We start from the raw sequence: 21,154 nt of genomic DNA, 5'->3' as shown, positions 1-21,154 counted from the left end.
CTCATTCTGCTGTCCCACAAATGAAAAACTCATGCCTCCTTCCTACTGTGGAAGGTCTTTCTTGTGCCTTCATGTACACATGTGTTTATACGTGCACATGTAATTGAGTGTTACTGTGTTATCACATACATAGACTGGTGCATTTCTCTTATGGTTGCTTATATGTATCTCCTTCCTACACCATTTATGAATCCGTAGACAACACCCTCCTTAACTGAAAGCAAGAAAGATAGCTCAGTGGTAGAGTACCTGCCTAGCATGTGCAAGGTGTTAGGTTCATTTCCAGCACCAAAAGGGGGCTGGGACACGGACAGACACACTGTATATTAGTGGCCAATTGCCTCAAAATTTAGCAGTTTAAAACAACCATGATCCACTTATAGCTTCTGTGGGTCAGTTTTTCAGGAGGAACTTAGCTGGGTGGTTTTTGCTTGAGGTCTCAGAAGATTGTAGTTCATCTGTCCTATATTTGTGCTATGGGGAGGTGGTGATGATGGGGTATGTGGTTTTCCTTTGGTTTAGTTTTATAGATGTGTACACAGTGGCCCAAGAGGATAAGGCTTTGTGGAAATGGGTGAGGGATTTACACTTCTTGGAATTTGTGCAAAAATAGATACATTGGCATTACTTTGTGGTTATTAATAAATTTTGTGTTACATTTTGAGTAGCATTTTGCTTTGTTCATTTGCCCCCCACCCCACTGCTATCCTGGGCAGAGGGTAGAGAGGGAAGAGCTGGCATGGTTGAGTGCCAGTTTCCAGAGGGCATCCTCCTGTCCCTGGTAAAATGGGGTCTGAGGCCTTGTGTTTGTTGTTATAACAAAATACCTAAGGTTGGGTAATTTATAAAGGAACGGTGGTTTATTCAACTCATGGTGCCAGTGTCTCTTCAACATCTAGTAAGAGCCCTCTTGTTGGGTGATAACATGGCAGAGCCATCACATGCTGAGACAGAGCAAACAAATCAGAGAGCTCATTCTTTAAACAAAGCCACTCTCATGATAATCCATTAATCCATTCATGTGGGCAGAGCCCTCGAAACCCAATCAGCACCCGGAGAACCCAACTCCAACTCCCATTGACATATGATTTTGTTAACGCCCATAAATTCCCAACACATGATTTCAGGGAAATAAACACTCAAACCCAAGCACCTGAGATCCTGCCTGCCCAGGTCATCCCAAGGGGCTGATCCTACTCTCTCTATACTTGTTTCTTCCTTCCTTTTCCAGTGTAGAGGCTTTGAGAAGACCTGGGCCTAAGGGAGGGTGTATACTTAGCCGGCAAGGCTGCCAGCAGCACCTATGGGAACTCCTGTTAGGTCAGGGGTGTTTTACCATCTTGCTGGTGAAATTATTCAGGCTAGAGAGGAGAGGACCTGGATCAACTAACCAGAATCTGGGCTGCCTAGTACTGGCATGTAGGGCTTTTGGGTGCTAAAGTCAGGATGCTGTCAGGAAAGCTGAGATAGTCAGTCAACCTAACTGTACCTGAAGATACTCCTGACCCCCACTCCTGCCCCCACTACTTGGGATTGAACCCAGGGATGCTTTATCACTGAGCCATATCCCTAACCCTTTTTATTTTTTATTTTGAGACAGGGTCTCACTAAGTTGCCCAGGCTGGCCTCGAACTTTTAGTCCTCCTACCTTAGCCTCCCAAGTAGTGAGTAACTTGGATCATAGGCGTGTGCCCCCATGTCTGGCCCCTTGCTGTGGTTTGTTGACATCTCAGAATGGGAGTCAGGCAGTGTGGTTTGAGGCTCAGTCTTTAAGCTAGATTTGGCACAGTCTTTCTTTTATTTTCTAAACATTTCTTAGTGTCCTAGAAAAGACCTTTGCCTGCAACCTCTTCTGTCCTATCTGGGACTAATTCCTTTTCCCTTACCTGGCTCCTCTAGACGTTCATTTCCAAATCTAATTTTTTGCTAGGACAAAGCAGGGCATTCCTTATTATTTATATACACACACACACACACAATTTTTTTTAATAGTCTCTTCTTGATTCCTTGTCTTTGGCAAATAGAAAGTGCTCTGTAATTTTTTTTAATAAAGAAAGATGGATTTCAAATGTGATTCTACATGCTTTTTCGATCTGATCTCATTTAATTCCTATGGCATCCCTGCAGAGTTGCATTTCATGGACAACAAGCTGGGGTGCAGGATGTTGACCAGCTGGCTCACTTTCATAGCGCAGCTAAAAAGTGGAAGAGCTGGAATTGGAACCACAGGGCTTTTTCATTTGATTCTGTCATACTCTTATTTTTAGAGCCTTGGCTTTGAAGCCAGGACACCTGAGTTATATAGTCTCACTTTGACTCTTATGAGCTGAGTGACCTTGAGCAAAACATCTGATCATTAGACATTAGTGTTGTACCTTGCAAACCAAGAGAGGGACAGAGAGATGTTGGTACTACCAACCTTTCAGTGCTAATGTCTCTTGACTCTTTCTTTCCTTCTGGGGAAATTCATTGTTTTCTTTTTTGCCATACTGGTGATTAAACCCAGGGATGCTCTAAGCTACATCTCTAGCCCCTCCTTTAATTTTTTTTTTAAACCACTAAGCTACATCTCTAAACCCTCCTTTAAATTTTTTTTTTTTTAAATTTTGAGACAGGGTCTTGCTAAATTGCTGAGGCTGGTCTTGAAGTTGCAATCCTCTTGCCTCAGCCTCCAGAGTAGCTAGGATCACAGGCATGTACCACTGCTCCAGGGGAAATCTATAATCACAATGCATGTGTGCCCCTCATCTCTGCTTCCTTCCACTGGACACCCTGGTGTGCTCTTTTCTCTTTGACTGGACTTTCTTGATTATCCTCTTAGCTTGTCTTACCCTCTTCCTTTCCACTTTTAGTGATAAGAATTGTTGCCATGATGATTTTTCTCACTTCCTACCTCCTCTAACCTACCTAGCCTTATCTGAGAAATCGTTGCAAAAGTATTTGCTGCTTTGTGATGATGGTGATGTTAATGAGAATGATTAATTCCTTGGCTATGAGGACTGTTGGGTGGGTCACCTGGGAAGTTGGGTAATAAGATGGAGTCTACTGTGTGGGAGGTGTGGGACTGCCTGAAGGCAAGAAAAAGAACCAGATAGCATCTAGGAGGTTCTGGCTTAAAAACAGGGAAAGCTACTGATTGTCCTTTCATTTATATGGTGGGCCAGGCTTTGTACCAGGTGCTTATAATATAGGGGTGGCAAGAGTGACACCTTGGAGTCATTGGTTAGGAGAGACACAGTTAATGTGAGAATCAATCAGATACCAACTCAACTCTGAGAAGCAGAACCAAGTACACAGGAGGGAGAACTAACCTAGACAGGGAGCTGATTGATGTAAATACCAAGCACTTTTATGTACATTATCTCATTTAATGTTGACAGTGACTCTTTAAAAAATATTCTTAAATTCTTCCCAGGCTGTAGAAGAAACTGAGCCTCAGATTTCAGTCCAGACCAGATTCCAAAACCCAGGTTTTTCCAGCTACGCGTCACAACCTCCCTCGAAAGAGTCTTTAATTCTAGTCCCTATAATTCTGTGTGCAGGGGCATCACTTAGCCAAGATAGATAGATGCTTCCATGCTGTAATTTGCAGGCTAAAGTTAATAGGCATCTCTGTCTGCAAATATCCACTAGACTGATCTGCTACTCAGTGCAGGAGACTCTGATGACCAATGAATAGCCTCTGAGGATATTTGGTTTCTGTGACACGCAGTTAAGGAACAAAAGGCCTCAGATATTAGCTCTCTGTGTTGTCCTAGAGTGAAGTAGTCTGTCAAATTAGCTTCTCTCTGGAATGGAGGGAGGCTGTGGATTTAAACACAGGTTAGGGAACCATTAGTGGGGATAAGGAAGGGAAAAGGAAATTGTGCAGAGGATTAGCACTACATGGTGGGGATGGTTGAATCCAGGGTACCTGGAAAGGTGAGGGGTGGGACTAAAGCAAGAGGCCGACCACCAAAATAAACTTGGCCCTAGCTGGTCTTGTTAACCACTTCTCTGCCTCTGCAGAGACAAGAAGTGTGTCTGTACTCAACTTTGAGAAAAAGGAACCAGTATCTGCTGTACCTATCCCATACAGTTTAAAAACCATGGCAAGCCAGGCATGGTGGCACACACCTGTAGTTCCAGCCCGTAAGGAGATTGAAGCAGGAGGATTCTAAGTTTGAGGCCTTCTTCAGCAATTTAGAGAGACCCTGTGTCAAAATAAAAAGGGCCAGGGATGTAGCTCAGTGGTAGAGTGCCCCTGGACTCAATCCCAGTACTGCAAACAAAAACTCAGCCAGATGATACATTTGTCCCTTAACTGCGTATCACAGAAACCAAATATCCTGAGAGGCTAATTATTGGTCATCAGAGTTTCTTGCACTGAGTAGCAGGTCAGTATAGTGGATATTTGAAGACAGAGATGCCTATTAACTTTAGCCTTCAAACTAATCAACCAACCAAAGATCCCCCAAACCTAGAAAAGCCAGGCAGGCATGGCGGTGCATATTTCTAACTCCAGCCAACTCGGGAGGCAGAGGCAGGAGGACAGTAAGTTCAAAGCCAGCCTAGGCAATTTAGGTAGATCCTGTCTCAAGAGTAAAATTTTAAAAAGTGGCAGAGAGCACTTGCCTAATATGCACAATGCCCTGGGTTCCATCCCCAGCATTTAGAATCAGACAAACCGACAAACAAATAGATCACCTAGCAGAGTGGCTGAGCCAGAGTGGACTGACTCCTGTCTGCCCCTGAGTCCTTAAAAGGGTTGCCTTTCAGGGTTTGGTTGGCATCCAGGTGGAAGCTCAGCCTCTTGGGCTGTCTCTTGGCAGCTGGCCTTCTTGGGCATCTATAGTTCCTCCCTCTACTTTCTTTCTTCTGCTCATTTACTTTGTTTCTCTTCACTTTACCACAGCCCTGCTTGGCAGAGCTGGTTGCCCTGGAGACATGTTTTGGAAGAGAATAATGAAACCTTGTCCATAATGTCTTTGAGTGTTAAAGATGAGAAGAGATATTACATGTAAAAGAGAAGGCTCATGGTGCCAGGGTGATGAGAAATAGCTTTATGTATTTGAGAAGAGAGTAGACTGAATCTTTTTTTTTTTTTTTGTTATAGGGGATTGATCCCAGGGGTGCTCTACTGCTGAGCTACATATAAAATTTAAAAATTTTATTTTGAGTCGGGGTCTTGTTAAGTGACAGAGGCAGCTTGAACTAGCAAACCTCCTGCTTCAGGCTTCCAAGTCACTGGGATTACAGGTGTGTTCCTGGCTAGACTGAAACTTTACGGAGACAAAGGGAGAACTTTCTGACAGTCCTGTTGTCTGAGACAATGATCTCTTCTTCAGTGGCAGTTCTTAAGTCTGGGTTAGTTAATGCCTTGGTATGGATTTATAAAGAGATTAACATTTCAGTTATGCAAGTGGAAGGGGAAGGGCCATAGACAACTGTTTAAGGTTCCTTCCAACCCTGAAATTCTACTTCCTTTTTAAAATCTTATCATGACACGACTCTTTTCCCTCCCTTTTAGTCACATTCTTTGAATACTTGGAATTTTTAAGTTGTAAGATGTGTAATGTATTTTTTTTTTTTTTAGAGAGAGAGGGAGAGAGAGAGAGAATTTTAACATTTATTTTTTAGTTTTTGGCGGATACAACATCTTTGTTCGTATGTGGTGCTGAGGATCGAACCCTGGCCGCACGCATACCAGGCAACCGCACTACCGCTTGAGCCACATCCCCAGCCCTAATGTTTTTTAAAATCTTTTTCTTGGTGTGTCTTTAAAAATGTGCTCCTGCCTAGAAGATTGGTGCTATTTGTATTTTGGGGTCACTCAGTAAAACTGGTTACCTATGAAGTTCCAGAAAAGGCATGGTAGTTGGACTGTTTGTTCTGGAAGCTTCAGCATGATGCAGAAATAGTCTCATTTGTGAGCTTCTGTCCTATTTTGCTGCATTGGAAGTAGGATTATGAAATGGAATTGCAATACTCTTATAATATGGAAGAAATCATGTTCTTAGGAAGAGGAAAAAAATATCTTCTAGAAGAGCTAAAATTCAGTATAATTATAGTTCATTTTTTTTCCCTGCCAGGAACTATGTACCTGGCAAACTCAAAACATCCAAGTGACAGTCAGCAATGCAGAAAGGCAGATAAGAGATACTTGAGCAGCCAAAATGAATGGAGGCTTGTAGCCTTGCTTTGAAAGAGAGCCCTTCAGAGTCTCATGCAAAACCTAATTTGGTTATAGTTGTATTTTATAGTCTGTAGCAAACTGAAAGAGGGGACATTCTTATGTGAACATTTAATTTGCCCTCCTCCCCCTTTTGGCATTGGGGATTGAATCCAGGGGCACTGAGCTACACCACCAGCCATTTTTTATTTTTTATTTTGAGACAGACTCTTGCTAAATTTCAAATGCTGTCCTGCCTCAGCCTCTGGAGTTGCTGGGATTACAGGTGTGTGCCACGACAACCAGCACATTTACCCTTTTAAGTGATCTCGTCCAGTGGTTTTTTAGTACAGTCACATAACTGTATGACCATAATTATATGACATAATTGTGTGGCATTGACTGTATAATTTTAGGACATTTTCATCATCCTCAAAAGAAAATCTGTACCATTAGTAGTCACTCCCCCAAACTCCTGGACACTAGTAATCTACTTTCTGTTTTATGGACTTGCCTATTCTGGACATTTCCAATAAAGGGATCATCTAATATGAGATCTTTTGTGACTAGCTTCTTTCAGTTAGCATGGTGTGGAGGTTTGTCTATATTTACTGTGGCTTGAATATGTCTGGCAAATGTTCAAAGGTTGAAACCTTAATTCTATGCAGTGATATTGAGAGGTGATAGTGCTGTTAAGAAGGATTAATACAGTTCTTGTGGGATTGGATTAATAACCTTGAGAGCTGGTTCTTAAAAAAGAGGCTGCTCCTCACGTTTTGCCTCTTTTGCACATGTTCAATTGTCCATCTGTTTTCTGTCTTGAGTTAAAGCAGTGTAGACACTTGCTGGTAGTATGCTCTTAGACGTCCATGCTTCCAGAACTTTGAGCCAAAAAAAACTTCTTTTCTTTATAAATTTCCTAGTTTCAATCAATCATTCTGTCATAGCAGCAGAAAAGACTTAGACCATGTTGTAGCATGTATCAATCAGTACTTTGTTCCTGGCTTTTTTTTTTTTTTTGCCAAATAACATTGTACTATATTGATTGCAACATTTTCTTTACTAATTTGTCCATTGATGGACATTTGGATTTTGGCCATTATGAATAATGATGCTATGAACATTTGTTTGCAAGTTTTTGTGTAGCTGTATGTCTTTATTTCTCCTGGGTATTTACCTAGGAGTAGAATTGCTGGTTCATATGTCAATTCTGTGTTTTTAACCTTTTGAGGATTTGCTAAACTGTTTTCCAAAGTAGCTGTACTATTTTCTACAGCAATGTATGAGGATTCCAATTTCTTCACATTCTTATCAACACTTGTGATTTTTTATCTTTAAAAATCATCCTAGTGGAGCTGTGGCTGTGGCTTAGTGGTAGAGTACTTGCCTGGCATGTTGAGACACTGGGTTTGATTCTCAGCACCACAAAAATAAAGGTACTGTGTCCACCTATAATTAAAAAATACATTAAAAATCATCCTAGTGGATCCTAGTGGATATGAAATGATATTTCATTATGTTTTTGATTTGCATTTACCAGAGACCAGTGCTGTTAAGCATCTTTTCATTTGTGTACCTTGCACAAATCTTGCCATTTGTATATCTGTTTTGAGAAGTGTCTATTCAACCTTTGCCCACATTTTTTGAGTTGCTTATAATTTTATTGTTGCATTGTAAGAGTTATATGCTAGATGCAGATCCTCTTCCTCCTCCTCCTCGTCCTTTTTCTTCTTCTTCTTTTTTTGTTTTACTGGAGTTGGAACTGAGGGATGCTGCTGTATCATTGAATTACACCCCCAACCCCTGTTTTTTGAGACAGGGTCTTACTAAGTTGCTTAGGTGGGCCTTGAATTTGCAGTCCTCCTGCCTCAGCTTCCCAAGGATTGCAGGCATGTGCCACGCTACCCAAGGTCTTTCTACTTTCTTAAAGAACTCCTTTGAAGCACAAGTGTTTTTAATTTTGGTGAAGTTTAATTTGTCTGTTTTCTTCTTCTGTCATTTGTGCTTTTAGTATCATATGTAGGAAACCATTTCTTAAGCTAAGGTACTGTGTTTTCTTCTAAGAGTTTTATATTTAGGCGTATGATACATTTTGACTTAGTTTTGGTATATGGGATGAGGTAGAAGTCCAGTTTCATTCTTTTGCATGTAGCTATTCAGTTGTCCCAAGTATCAATGTTGGAAAGGCCATTCTTTCTCTGATGAATAGTCTTGGTACTCGTGTCAAAAATCAATTGATAATAAATGTAAGGGCTTATTTCTAGACTCTCAATTTTATTCTATTAATCTATATGTCTAGCTTTATTAAAGTACCACACTATTTTGATTAAATTATGCAGTAAGTTTTGGAAGTTAGGAAGTCTGAATTGTCCACCCTTGTTATTTTTCAAGATTGTTTTTGCTGTTCTAGGTCCCTTATATTTTCCACATAAAATTTTGAATTGGCTTGCCAATTTCTGCAAGAAAGGCAGGAGAGATTTTAATAGGGATTATGACAAATCTGTAGATCTGTGTGGAAAGTATTGCATTTTACAGTTTAAATTTCCTACTTTATGAACATGGGATGTCTTTCTACTGATTTATATCTTCTTGAATTTTTTTCAATTATGTTTTATAATTTTTCAGTGAAAAGTCTTCTGTTAAACTTCTTCCTAAGTATTTTATTCTTTAATAAATAGAATTATATCCTTAATTTTAATTCTGAATTACCACTGATTTTAGTTCATATATTAAAGGATGTAATATATAATGATTTTTCCGAATCCTGAGCAAATACATTAAATTCTGGCTTATGGAGTCCCAATTTTCAGGGCAGTGTTTATTTATTTTAGGAAGACTTTTATTTGGGATGGTACTGGGGATTGAACCCAGGGGTACTCTACTACTGAGCTACACCCTCAACTTTTCCTAAAATTTTTTCAGGCACGGCCTCACTAAGTTGCTCAGGCTGTCCTGGAACTTGTGATCCTCCTGCCTCAGCCTCCTGAGTTGCTGAGATTACAGGTGTGAACCTCTGTACTCGGCAACTCCTTTATTCTTTATGTGAAGGATAAGAGATCCCCCTCCACTGGAGGCTTGCTCTAGTTCCTTTTTCCTCTCCAATAGTGGGGTTATTTTTCCCTCTTTCACTGTCATTGCTTCATTTTCATTAATGAACACAATTGATTTCTTTTCCAGACTTTTGAATGAACCAAAGTAGGATTGCTTGTCTTCTCCTGCAAATCTCAGGACCCTGCATCTTTTCATTGGTTTGTTTTTGAATTTGCTACTATTTGGGCATCTGTGCACAGGCATCCTCATGCAGCTCAAGTTGAGTTCAGTGCAGTGAACCTGGCCTTCATGGGTGTGGCCCGTGTTCATCCTGACTGCTAGTTTCCTATTGGGGTATGACTTTGACAGTGTAGGGGAGAGAGACCCACCCTGGTTCCGATTCTGCCACTCTCAAGTTATGTCTCCATTCTTTCTGAGCCTCAGTCTCAATGAAAGGTTAGATGACATGACATTTTAGGTCACTTAAGCCATGCCATTCGTCTGACCACCCTATTGATTTCATAGTGTTCTTTGTTCACGTCTCCGGTCCTGGTTTACCTGGCCGTTTTACAGGTGATTTCATTGTTCTTCAGCTTTTGTGAGTGTTCCTCTTCAGCACGCCTTGGACTTTCTCCCTTTCTTTTTTTCCCGTAGGATGAATGACTTCCTTGCCGAGGAAGCATCCCAGGTGGGCCAGCAAAAAGTGCTGCCTGTCCAGGATGCTGTCCTGGCTTCGCTCCACACCTGCCTCTGTGACACCAGCCAGAGATTTTTATCATGGAGCCCAAGCTTTCAGTCAGCAGCTGAGAGTTGAAAGGCCAGAACAGTTTCTGTCTTACTGTTCCCTCCCCCTTCACTGTATCCCTCAGATCCCCATAATAAAGAATAATAATCAGACCAACCCATCTAAGCCTTTGCTAATGGAGACCAAAAGAACCAAAAGACAGTCTCCCCATGGGCACCTTGAATGCTTCCATCCTACCCTCTGTCCCTTTTAGAGAATCGCATGACATTAGCATAAAGACAAGTCACCACAATTGTTTTGCACCCAGCCCCTTAATGTTGAGGAGCAGGAAGGGTTCTGCGTGATCTCTGGCACATTCATCGGCCCTGCTGAGCTGCTGATCAGTAGTGACACAGTCGCATCAGATGGCCTTCAAATAGTACTTCCTTTTTTCAGAGGGGCTGGGAGAGAGAGGAAGAAACATAAGTGCCTCATTCCTCTTAGGCTACAAATAAATAAAGATGTGGTGTGCAGCTGCATTTCAAGCATTTTGGAAGCTTTTCTGGGTGAGTGTATGTGTGAGCAAGGGAGAGTGGGGCAAGGAATCCATACTGGGGCTTCTGTCTGGATTACATTGGATAAAGACGCTGTCAAATGACCATAGGGTGTTTCCTGTCCCTACCCTATTTCCTTGAACCTTAGCACCTGGAGAGCACAAATCAGGCCTCAGAAGTGGGGGTGGGACATCCCAAGGCAACTTTTCTTTTTCTCCTCCCCTCCCCCCAGCATTCAGTAGAAGGTCATTTGCTGAGTATGTGCCCTGGAATCTGGGGCTGCTCCTGCCACTGCGGTTAATGCTGCTTTGTTTCATGCTAAATGAGGCGAGAACTTTCACCCAGGTCACATTCATAATCCTGCTTAGCAGGACACTCGGCTGTGCACAGAGCATTTCTACCGAAGGGAACAACTTTCCCTTTGGAGCAAGAACACTGGCTTAGAGTCCAAGTAGATCTCTCAGTCCAGGTTCTGCCTTGAACTGAAGTATTCTTGGGCAGGGCACTTAACTCCTATGGGCTGTGGTTCCTCTTCACTGATTCAGCAGATACTCGAATCCTTCTCTCCCAGGCCCTGTTCTAATAGTGGGGAATACTGAATAAGAGAGCAAGGTCTCGGCTCTTTAGAGGCTCCCATTCTATAGGGGAAGACTGTCAGACCTCACTCTGGCAGAGCATGTTAAGTGCTAGGAAGAAAACAACAGAGTCAGTTCAAAAAGAGTGGCTGTGGATGGGATCATAGTAGTGAATGCTCATTAGTCCTGTTGGGATACCCACCTGTGCTAAATACTCTCCACAGATTGTTCTTTAACCCTTCTTCTGTAAATAACTTTGGACATAATTCCTATTTTACATTTGAAGTCCTGTATGCCTGTGATTCTAAGGATCTGGAAGGTCTCATGACCTAGGTTAAGGGACTCACTGAGATGGGCATATCACAACTGGTGATTTCTAGACACAAGCAGGCTGTCAGATTTCTTTATGCTTGTGTGTGTGTTGGGGAGAGAACGTGGTGTGGCCAGGAGACCACAGGAATATGAGGAGGTAGAGGAGACCAGAGGAATATGAGGAGATGGGCAGAGTACAGAGAAGAAAGCAGATCCAGTTTGGGATTCCTAAGGAAGACAGGAGAATGCAGGGGATTGGGGGATAGTCCTGGTTCAGAAACTGGGAGCTTGGAAGGGATCTGGAGGCTTCTTTGCCTTTGGCTAATTGCTTTAAACTCCTGTCCTCTGTAAGGGGAGGAGGTTACACTTGTATCTTCTGTGGCAGATGCTGTGGGCTGAAGCTATAGAACTAAGCAGTTTTCAGAGAGGAGATGAGAGCTGGGAATACAGCAGCCCTGTGGACCTTCACGTTATGCCCATTTATGGGGCTCTGGCTTCTCTGTGGTCCTGCCAGCGTTGGCCAGTCAGTTTTAACAAACCCACAGCAGAACATTTGGCTGTCCCCTTCTGAAGAGTCTTTGCTTGTTCTCAAAGGCAGTTGACTTGGCTGCACTTAAATCCTAGACCTGTCTTCCCTGAGGTGGGTAGCAGTTGAGATCCTCACTCAGTCTCCGTGTTCTTCTAGATGTGCTCTTCTGTTGGGCCCCTTGGAAATTTCTGTGAACAGGTGCAATTCAGAGTCTCCAAGAAACTGGCTGGGGTTTTCACAGATATTGGGGCTCCTCGCTCTATAGATCCTTCCTGTCTAGGAGTTATCTGCCTCACTTTCAAGCTCCTCTGATTGTTCCAGTCTCTGATGTCCAAGGCCCCAGGCTGCCACACTGAGCTCTTCTGCCAGAACTCTAGCTAAGTTATTGTCCCTGTGGGACTGTGTTGTCTTTTGCCTAGGGCACTTCCCTTCATTCTAGTTGATTACTTGACAAACTCTGCCTATTTGGGGTCTCTAAGAGTGTAAGGGTCCGGCGGAACGTTGGAGAAAGAGACCACACGAGAGACTGGCTCCATACAATTCTGACTTTGCAGATTAGAGAGAGAGATGGAGGGACTCTCTCCTGGGGGCCATTCAACTCAGAGGGTGGGCCACTCTGAAGCGCAGAGAGACAATACAAACGTGACACAAACACGGACACACAGTAAATGTTTAACACAAATTCAGAAGCAAAAATTAAAGACAGACAGTCGACTTAACCAGAGGAAAAAAAAGCCAGACGGGTTGGCAGCAAAACACACCGACGAGGGTTCACCCCTCTACCTGATGGGGGGCACCTCCGTCCCCCCCCCTCCCCCAAAGCGTCCCATGGGGGGTGGCCTGTGGCTCCTGGACACGTCTGTCCGCCACCGCCAGGGGGAGCTTTACGCTCTCCGCTGACAGCCACACACACACTGCCAACCCAACCCGAGGCTCTGAGAGCTTACGCCCGCCATTGAGCCAGAAACCTGAACCCGAGCGATGGCAAAAGAGCGATCGCAAAAGACAGATGCTCGAACCCGAGCGATCTCGAAAGAAAAACAAGGAGGAGAAAAGGAGAAGAAAGAGGGGAGGGGGGGGAGGGAGAGAGAGAGAGAGAGAGAGAGAGAGAGAGAGAGAGAAAGAGAGAGAAAGGCGCCTTACTTACCCCCTGAAGCAGTCCGTTGTTGGGGTCTCCCTGTCGGGCGATGCGCTGTTCCCGGCCAATGCACCAAATGTAAAAGGGGTCCGGCGGAGTGTCCACACAAAGAGACCACACAAGAGACTGGCTCCATGCAATTGGCAAAAGGGGATTTATTGGGGATCCATTCCAGCGCGCTGGGGCTCCGTGCTCACTCAAGAAGGGAGAGCAGCCCGGAGCCCCAAGCAGAGGTTCAAGCAGAGCTTTTTGGGGAGGGCGGGAGCTTTGCATACATCATAACAAATCATCATGAGGCGCGAGAAAATTGAACAACAACTCTGAGACGTGATTGGCACATTCATTGGTAGGAACAGGTCGGGCGGGGGTGATTGGTCATTCCTAAGCGGGGTACACATTCAAACTGATTGGTTCGGGCCCTGTGACAAACTGCACAGGGCCCTAGGCTAAATGGCCAGTAGGGCATTGTCTTAACTATCTCAGGAATCTGGGTGTAACAGAGGAACTTAATAATACCTAATCTTTTAATTCAAGCTTTCCAGCTTAGAAACTTTACCCTTTCAAGAGCATTCAGAATTATTACTCTATCACTGAGCGACATCCCCAATTCTTTTCACTTTATAAATTTTGAGTCAGCGTCTCACTAAGTTGCTGAGGCTGGCCTTGATTTTGAGATTGTCCTGACTCAGTCTTCAGAGTCACTGGGATTATAGATGTGCCCTATCACAGCTGGTTTGTATTGTACAATCTTGTTCATAGTTTATATTTGTTATTTGTGAGAGGTTTAATCTGATACCAGCTACTCTAGTCTTATCAGAAGCAGGATCATTTGATGTGTTTATCTTTGGTTGCTATCCAGATTTTTACCTTGTCTCTGGAAACACCTGATAGAAACATTGTAAATAAAGGAGTTCCCATAGAAATATGATGGCAGAAAGTCATAGAATCTGGGTGGTTATGTTATATTGGTGACTGCATCAAGCTGTTTTGTCTTTCTGCTTTTTGTGTTGTGATTCACATACCAGAAGGCCCTACAGTTCAGTTTATCATTGTCTTCAAAAGTTCATCTCCAGAAAATGATAAGGAAACAAGAAATGAACTCACTTCATAAGATTAGTACTGAGACTGAGGTTGTCTGCAAACTTTTAAAAATATTTGAGGCCCTTTGGTTAATTTTATATGCAGTTAATTCATGCTTATCTAGAAAATGAAGCCACAAATAAAGCAGATACACATAATGTCACATCTTGACTCCCCATACAATTTGTATCTTATATTTTTTTTCTTTCTGGGTACTAGGGAAAAAGTAGTAGTAAACTCTGATATTTTGAAAATTCCTTTATTCTGCCCCCACCCCCTTCAACTCTGTGGTAGATATTCTGAATAGAGGCCCTGTCTGATTTCTTACAGCAGAGATTCTTGGAATGCAGACACAGAAATGCTACAGATGTCTTACAGAATGCCAGGTGATTAAGCAGCCCACCAACAGAAAGGTTTCATTTACTACTATCTCTTGGTAAACCAGGAATTGCCTATGTATTGCAGGTATAAGAATGCCTGGCTTAGATCCAGTTCAAGTACCTGAATAAAAGTCAGGCACATTTATAAAATCAAAACAGGATTATGGGGGGCGGGTCTGACTGGAAGAAGCAGGCAGAGTCCAAGGCTCAGCCCTCTCCTTTTGCCCCTTCTCAGAGTAGAGATTCTCCCAAGAGCATTTCTTGGAGGATTCCTATTAGTCAAACATGTTTTGAGCATCTCCTTTGTGCCTGGGTCTGTGTCAAACCAGTGATGAAAGCATGTATTTACCAAATGTTGGTGCTATAGAGGAGAATCATAGCAAGTTATGAAGCCCTCAGTATGGGCGTCACATTCCCTGGAAGTCTGGAAGGGGAGGTGGAGATTAAGAAGAGAGAGGGTAGAAGAGGAGTGTTATGGCACAGGCACAGGTAAGAGCATGTATGTAAGTCCTATAATGTGAGGATATAAAGTCTGTTTTGAGCAGTTTGTGTCCTCCCACCTCCTATACTGGGGATTGAATCTGGGGTTCACATATCCTAGACAAGAGATCTACCACTGAGCTACCTCACCAGCAAGGAACTTTAAACTAATTGGAGAGCCACTGATGCGAGAGCATGCACACTGTGTAGGCAGTGCTGAGGTTTTTTTTTTTTTATTGGTTGTTCACAACATTACAAAGCTCTTGACATATCATATTTCATACATTAGATTGAAGTGGGTTATGAACTCCCAGTTTTACCCCAAATGCAGATTGCAGAATCACGTCGGTTACACATCCACAATTTTACATAATGCCCTATTAGTAACTGTTGTAGGTGCTGAGGATTTTGATTGTCATCCTCAGAGCAGATGGAAGCAAGCATGGGAGATTCTTAAGCAAGGCAGTAAAAGGATCTAATCTGCATTTTAAAGAGATCCTTCTGGAAGCCTGTGGGGAGGGTCTTAGAGGCAGAGGAGAAGCCGGAGAGGAGGCCATTGTGCAGATGAAGTGAGAGAGTAAGGTTTTCTGGGATCTGGTGGTGGCAGTGTAGACAGAGAGGTGAAGTCACAGATAAACTGGTGGTTAAGGGAACAACCTTTCAAAGATAATACCCAGCTTTTAGGCTTGATACACAGGTGGGATTCCTGGGGGCTGATAATCAGGGCAAGGAAGCTAGGAGAGGAGCACGATGTGGGACATGATTGGTCCAACTCACCTTATCCTAGGAGCACTTGATTCCCGTATTCTGAAGAAGGGGGAGATAAAGGAAGGGCCCTGTTTGAGTGAAACTTGCCATGGAGCATCAGCTTTTGGCTGAAGGCAGGGAGTTGATTTTGCCTGATCCCTGGAGGCAGTGACAGAAATCTCCATTTCTGAAGGTTGTTAGCTCAGCTGGGGGATGAGGTTTAGTCCCAGGAACAACTTTCCAATCTAGAGAGCGAGGCTACTCTCATAGGTTTAGTTTACCACAGAAATGGTGGTGATATTGATCACCAGAGTTGAGTGATCTTAAGGATTTTCCCTCCAGCAAGTGGGTCTAATTTCAGAGTGTCACTCAAATTTTGCTCAAGACAGAGGCTTAGGACCCAGTTTGATGGGCATCCCTGTAATCCTAGCTACTTAGGAGGCTGAGGTAGGAGGATTGCAAGTTGGAGGTCAGTTTCAGCAATTTAGCAAGATCTGTATCAAAATAAAAAAATAAAAAAAGGTAAGGATGTAGGTCATTGGTAGAGTGCCCATTGGTTTAAAGATAGAGGATTGGGGACAGACTAACATTAGTTGTGGATGTAATGGCTAGTTACTAGATAATTTTGGTTATAGTGTCATACACATAAAGAAAGGTGTACTCACTTATCATACCCTCTGGGTTTTGCCCGGAGAAGTTGGCTTTCTAACCCTTTCTTGCTAAACTTGCACGTGGTTCTCTTTTTGATTCATGTTATTATTATTATTTTAGTAATAGGGATTGAATCCAGGGCTGCTTTACCACTGAGCTACATTCCCAGCCCCCCTTGTTTTTTTATCTTGAGACAGACTCACTAAATTGTGGAGGATCTCACTAAGTTGCTGATGCTAGCCTTGAACTTGTGATCTTCCTGCCTCAGCTTCCTGAGTCACTGGGATTCCGGGCGTCTGTGCACCACTGCACCTGGCTTGATTCATGTTATTAATGGATTTTTAGCTTTTGTCTAGGAGGTGTAAACATAATTCCTAGGTTGTAGGTTCTTTTAGTCTCTTTGGATGATCTTAATGTGCACTTGAGTGGAGGTAGGTTATCTGCTTCATACACATTCTTAGAAGGGAAGATTCGTGATTGTCTACACAATTGGAAAGGAAGGAAGAAGAGTGAGTGTGATGTATTAGTGAGTGTGCAGTGTGAGGTGGGTGGGTGGCTTGGGAGATGTGTGAGCACATTACAGCAAGTGTGTGTGGAGGCGTATGGTGTGTGTGCACATGTCCCAGCTTGGGTGGGGGCTGATGGAGTGAGAGAGGCACTTGTCTAGTGAAGATGTTAGGCATCTTTAGTGTGAGTCCTTCACACACAGAGTTCTGTCCCCTTGTGAGGAAACCCAGAAGCCTCTTTCCCCTGTGTCCTGACTGCTTCAGCTTTCCCTGTCTAGCAGCGCCCTCCCTGAGGAGGGAGAGATGGGTTTGGGTGGGGCAGAGGGAGGGAATGGGTCCCCTGTGGGTGTTAGTGTTCAGGCTCAGTGGTGGATCTCACTGGGCAGCAACTTCTTTCCTGGGCTAGCAGGGATCAGTGTGGGAGGATGGTACTGTCTTCCGCGCTCCTCCATAACAGATGACCTTGCTCAGTCCTGAGGTCCTGACGCTCATGTGATGGCGGAGGGGAACACAAGCCCCTAAAGGCCCATGTTCCTGATTATACAGAGTTCAGGGCAGGAGAGATCAGCCATGTGGCATTCCAGAGGAGGAGTGTGGAAACTGCCCTCTGGACCTTTGAAGTTGGGCAATCACAAACCAGGGCCTCACGTCATTCCTGGCTGTGTGGGTCAGTGACATATTGACAGACCGCGTGGCCCCAGCAGAGCTCAGCGGGAGAATGCCAATCGTAGTTAAATCAGACCACACCACTGGATCTAGGGGCTGTCTTAACCCTGGTGAATTGTAAGGTCCTTTATCAATAAACGTGTCGCTCTCTGTGTGCCATGGTGGTGCTGTCCCCCGGGGGCATGCTGCTTACCGGCCAGCTCACTAGCTGCTCAGAATCATGTTCTTTACCGTATCAGCACAAACCACTGATCAATACTAGGGGAAATCCATTTGCAGTATTTAGTTTTTGAAATTCTCCTTACTGGCACCAGGTCTTAGCTCCAAATGTGGGGAAAAAACTTTATTTTTCCAAAATTACAGGAAATAACTTTCCTGCACACATGGCCCTCCTATTTTTTCTTGGCAGTACTAGGGATTGAATCCAGGGCAGCTCTATCCCTGAACTACATTCCCAGCCTTTTATTTTATTTTGAGATAAACGTCTCACTAAGTTGTTCAGGCTGGCCTAGAACTTGTGATCCTCCTGCCTCAGTCTCTCTAGTCATTGGGATTACAATTGCAATGGTCCCCTGCGATGGTCCTATTCTTGTCTTTCCTATTAATGCAGTCTTTGCTTGGTAGACTTAAAGTTATTCTGAGGATGTTAATTTCTTGGATATCTCTTATACTATTTTTATGTGATTTGTATATAAACAAGAAAAGCAAATCTCAATGAATCTATATGCTTCATATGTGTCTATGTGTTGGAATGTCCTCTTTTTTGTTTCATCCTTATAAGGAATGATATCTAGAGATTATCTATACTTTTGATCCAGCAATCTCACTTCTAGGAATTCAGCCTAAAGAGCTACTTGGATGAGCTCAAAGAGGTATAGAAAAGGTGACATCATGGAAGCATAGTAGCATTGCCTTAAGGGATCATCATAGGGATCATCATTCATCAGTAGGGAAACTATTACATGCATGAGATTGACCTGTATGCAGTGGTGTAGACAGATGCCCAGGTTATACTAAAAGTAAAAACAGAAACAAAAAACATGTTGGAGAACAGTATAATGTGAACCTTTTTACATAGAATAAATCTCCCTTGTTTCTATGAATCTATGTTCTTCATATATAAAGAGAGAAGTACATCAATAACTATTGGGAGGGGGAACTTTAATGATTTGCTCTGCATATTTCTGTTACTTATTTGAATTGTTTATGGCAAGAAATATGTAATTTGGTTTTGGTGGGGGTTCTTTTTTTTTTTTTTTTGGAACTGGGGGTCTAAGGGCTTTGCGAATGCAAGGCAGATGCTTTGCCACTGAGCTATATCCCAGCCCTGTAATTTGGTTTTAAAAATAAAAGTATAATCAGGTTAAATATTTTAATAAAAACTATTAAAGTCAGGTGTGGTGATGCATGGCTGAAATTCAAACTACTTGGGAGGCTGAGCCAGGAGGATTGGAAGTTCTAAGCCATCCTGGACAACCCTGTCTTTAAATAAATAAGTAGGACCAAATGTAGTGGCACATGTGTATAATCCCAGCAACTCAGGAGGCTGAAGCAGGAGGACCATAAGTTCAAGGCTCAGCAATTTAGCAATAAGATTCTATATCAAAAAAGAAAAAAATGTGGTAGGGACAGGGATGTGGTTCAATGGTTGAATGTCCCTGGGTTCCATTCCCAGTATTGCAAAAATAAGTAAATGATAAACAAAAATTAAAAATGAAATAAAAAAGGGCTGGAAATATAGCTCAGTGGTTGAGTGCTTGCTAGCATGTCCCTGTGTTCAATCCCTAGTGCCACTAAAAATGCAAACATTCTTTTCCTATGGTCAGGAACTTATTCAAATGTTATTAGGTCTCTAATATATCTAGGGCTCTGGGGCTCGCTCATAAAGTTCCATTAAGTAGCTTCTGTCTTATTTTCTTTGGCTGGGGGTAGGGGGGAGTGCAGTGCTGGGGATTGAACCCAGGGCCTTTATAAGTGCAAAGCACATGCTCTACCACAGAGCTATAACCACAACCCATGTCCCTCTCCCTCATTAATATTTGTCAAGCATTTTTGTATAAGAGATTTTTAAAGCAGTTGAACTTTCAGGTGAAAAATTGAGACAAAAGAGGTGAAATGCCTTGCCATAAGAATAGTGGTGAGAATCTTCACACTGGAGCCTTTCTGATTTGGAAGCCTGCTTGGCTAAACACAGTGCTCTGCTGCATCTCTGATAAAAAAGGAAATAGAAATATCTGATTAGGTTGCTTTTTATAAAGTTAGAAAGAACCTGAAAATGAGTTGGGTGTGGTGGTACACCTGTAATCCTAGTGACTCAGGAGGCTGAGGCAGGAGGATTGTAAGTTTGAGGCCAGTCTGGGCAATTTAGCGAAACCTGGTCTCAAAAGTAAAAATTAAAAATGGCTGAGGATGTAACTCAGAGGTAGAGCACCCCTGGGTTCAATCCCCAGTATTGGGAAAAAAAAGTTCCCCCCAACAAAACACCCCTTTGGCTTTTAATTTTCTCATCTGTAAACCGGAGAGATGAGCTGGGTGACTTTCAAAGGGCTGTCCATCACTAACATTCTGTTGTTAGGGACACTTGCTCTTCCTCTTCTCACTGTGTGTTTGCTTCTTCCCGACAGTACGTAGGAAGCCTAGATGTGCCGAGACCCAACAGCAGGGTGGAGATCGTGGCTGCCATGAGACGAATACGGGTGAGTGGTTGGTGGTGGTGATGTGTGGAGCTAGAATTCAAGCACCTTAGCTTCTGTTCATTTCAGATGGTGCTGGAGGTGCCAGATTGGATGACTACACACTTGCAGGCCCCAGACCCCTTTCCCTATATCATCCAGGAAGTGATTCTGAATTAGGTCCTGATAAAAGGCTAAGGTTAAAATGGATGGATGTGCTGGCTGAGAGGTACCATCTTCCCTGGTGTGGCCTGCACGCTGTGATACACAGTGGTGGTTGGTCAGACAGCGAAGGAGAATGGTCAAGTGTTGCTCATATTGAAAGATTTTAGGGAAAGTAATTGGCTGATAATCGACTCAAAATGTTTTTTTGAAAAAAGGTAGTTTATGTGGCGTAGAATATGAGATTTGCTTGACTTTTTAAGAATAACTGAGATTTCAATCAAATTTCCTTGGTGCTTGCTCTGTGTGTATTCTCTCCTGCCATTTTGTGTACTCTATTTGAAGAATTTGGTGTAAATTCCAACTTATAGCTTTCTGCCTCTGGTATACAGAGCAGAGATTGAATGAGAAGCAAATTGTCTTCTGTCCACCATGAAGGAAAGTTATCCATGTGCTCTGCACTGAAACAGGAGAAATTACCTTAGACCTGTGCAGTTTAAAGGTAGGTTTGGGATTAATCAAATGGATTAAGATTTTTTATTTTTTTTAAAGAAAATTGGTTTCAGAGGTGACTGATTGAGTCATCTCTGGATAGAGCCTGGTTTGAACTCATTGCTTGTTGTCCTTTGGAAAAATCTCCTCAACTAAATGGAAAACATAAAGGGGGTTGGACCTTTGTTTTGCTACCTTAGTTTTGTTTTCAGTCAGTTCTTCATCTGATCAGCAGAAACTTCAACTCAATCACAGCAATGTTGGGAGTAAAATAAGCCGTTCACCGCTATTTTTCTGAGCAGTTC

The 21,154-nt window shown here is 43.0% G+C and overlaps 1 protein-coding gene across 6 annotated transcripts in view; it reads left to right on the top strand.

Annotated features, from left to right (window-relative positions):
- Positions 1 to 21,154, top strand: part of Nos1ap (nitric oxide synthase 1 adaptor protein) — a 297,916-nt gene that overhangs the window by 61,260 nt on the left and 215,502 nt on the right. For 4 of the 6 annotated variants that reach the window (XM_040287314.2, XM_040287315.2, XM_040287313.2 and 1 more), the window contains exon 2: positions 20,148 to 20,219. The exons of the other annotated variants lie outside the window; for them this stretch is intronic. In XM_040287314.2, coding sequence (XP_040143248.2) covers positions 20,148 to 20,219 — 72 coding nt within the window. The remainder of the gene's footprint in view (positions 1 to 20,147; positions 20,220 to 21,154) is intronic. 6 annotated transcript variants of the gene reach the window in all.

Source organism: Ictidomys tridecemlineatus, chromosome 11, assembly GCF_052094955.1.
Source record: "Ictidomys tridecemlineatus isolate mIctTri1 chromosome 11, mIctTri1.hap1, whole genome shotgun sequence".
Taxonomy (NCBI): domain Eukaryota; kingdom Metazoa; phylum Chordata; class Mammalia; order Rodentia; family Sciuridae; genus Ictidomys; species Ictidomys tridecemlineatus.
This window is presented reverse-complemented; position numbering and strand designations above follow the sequence as displayed.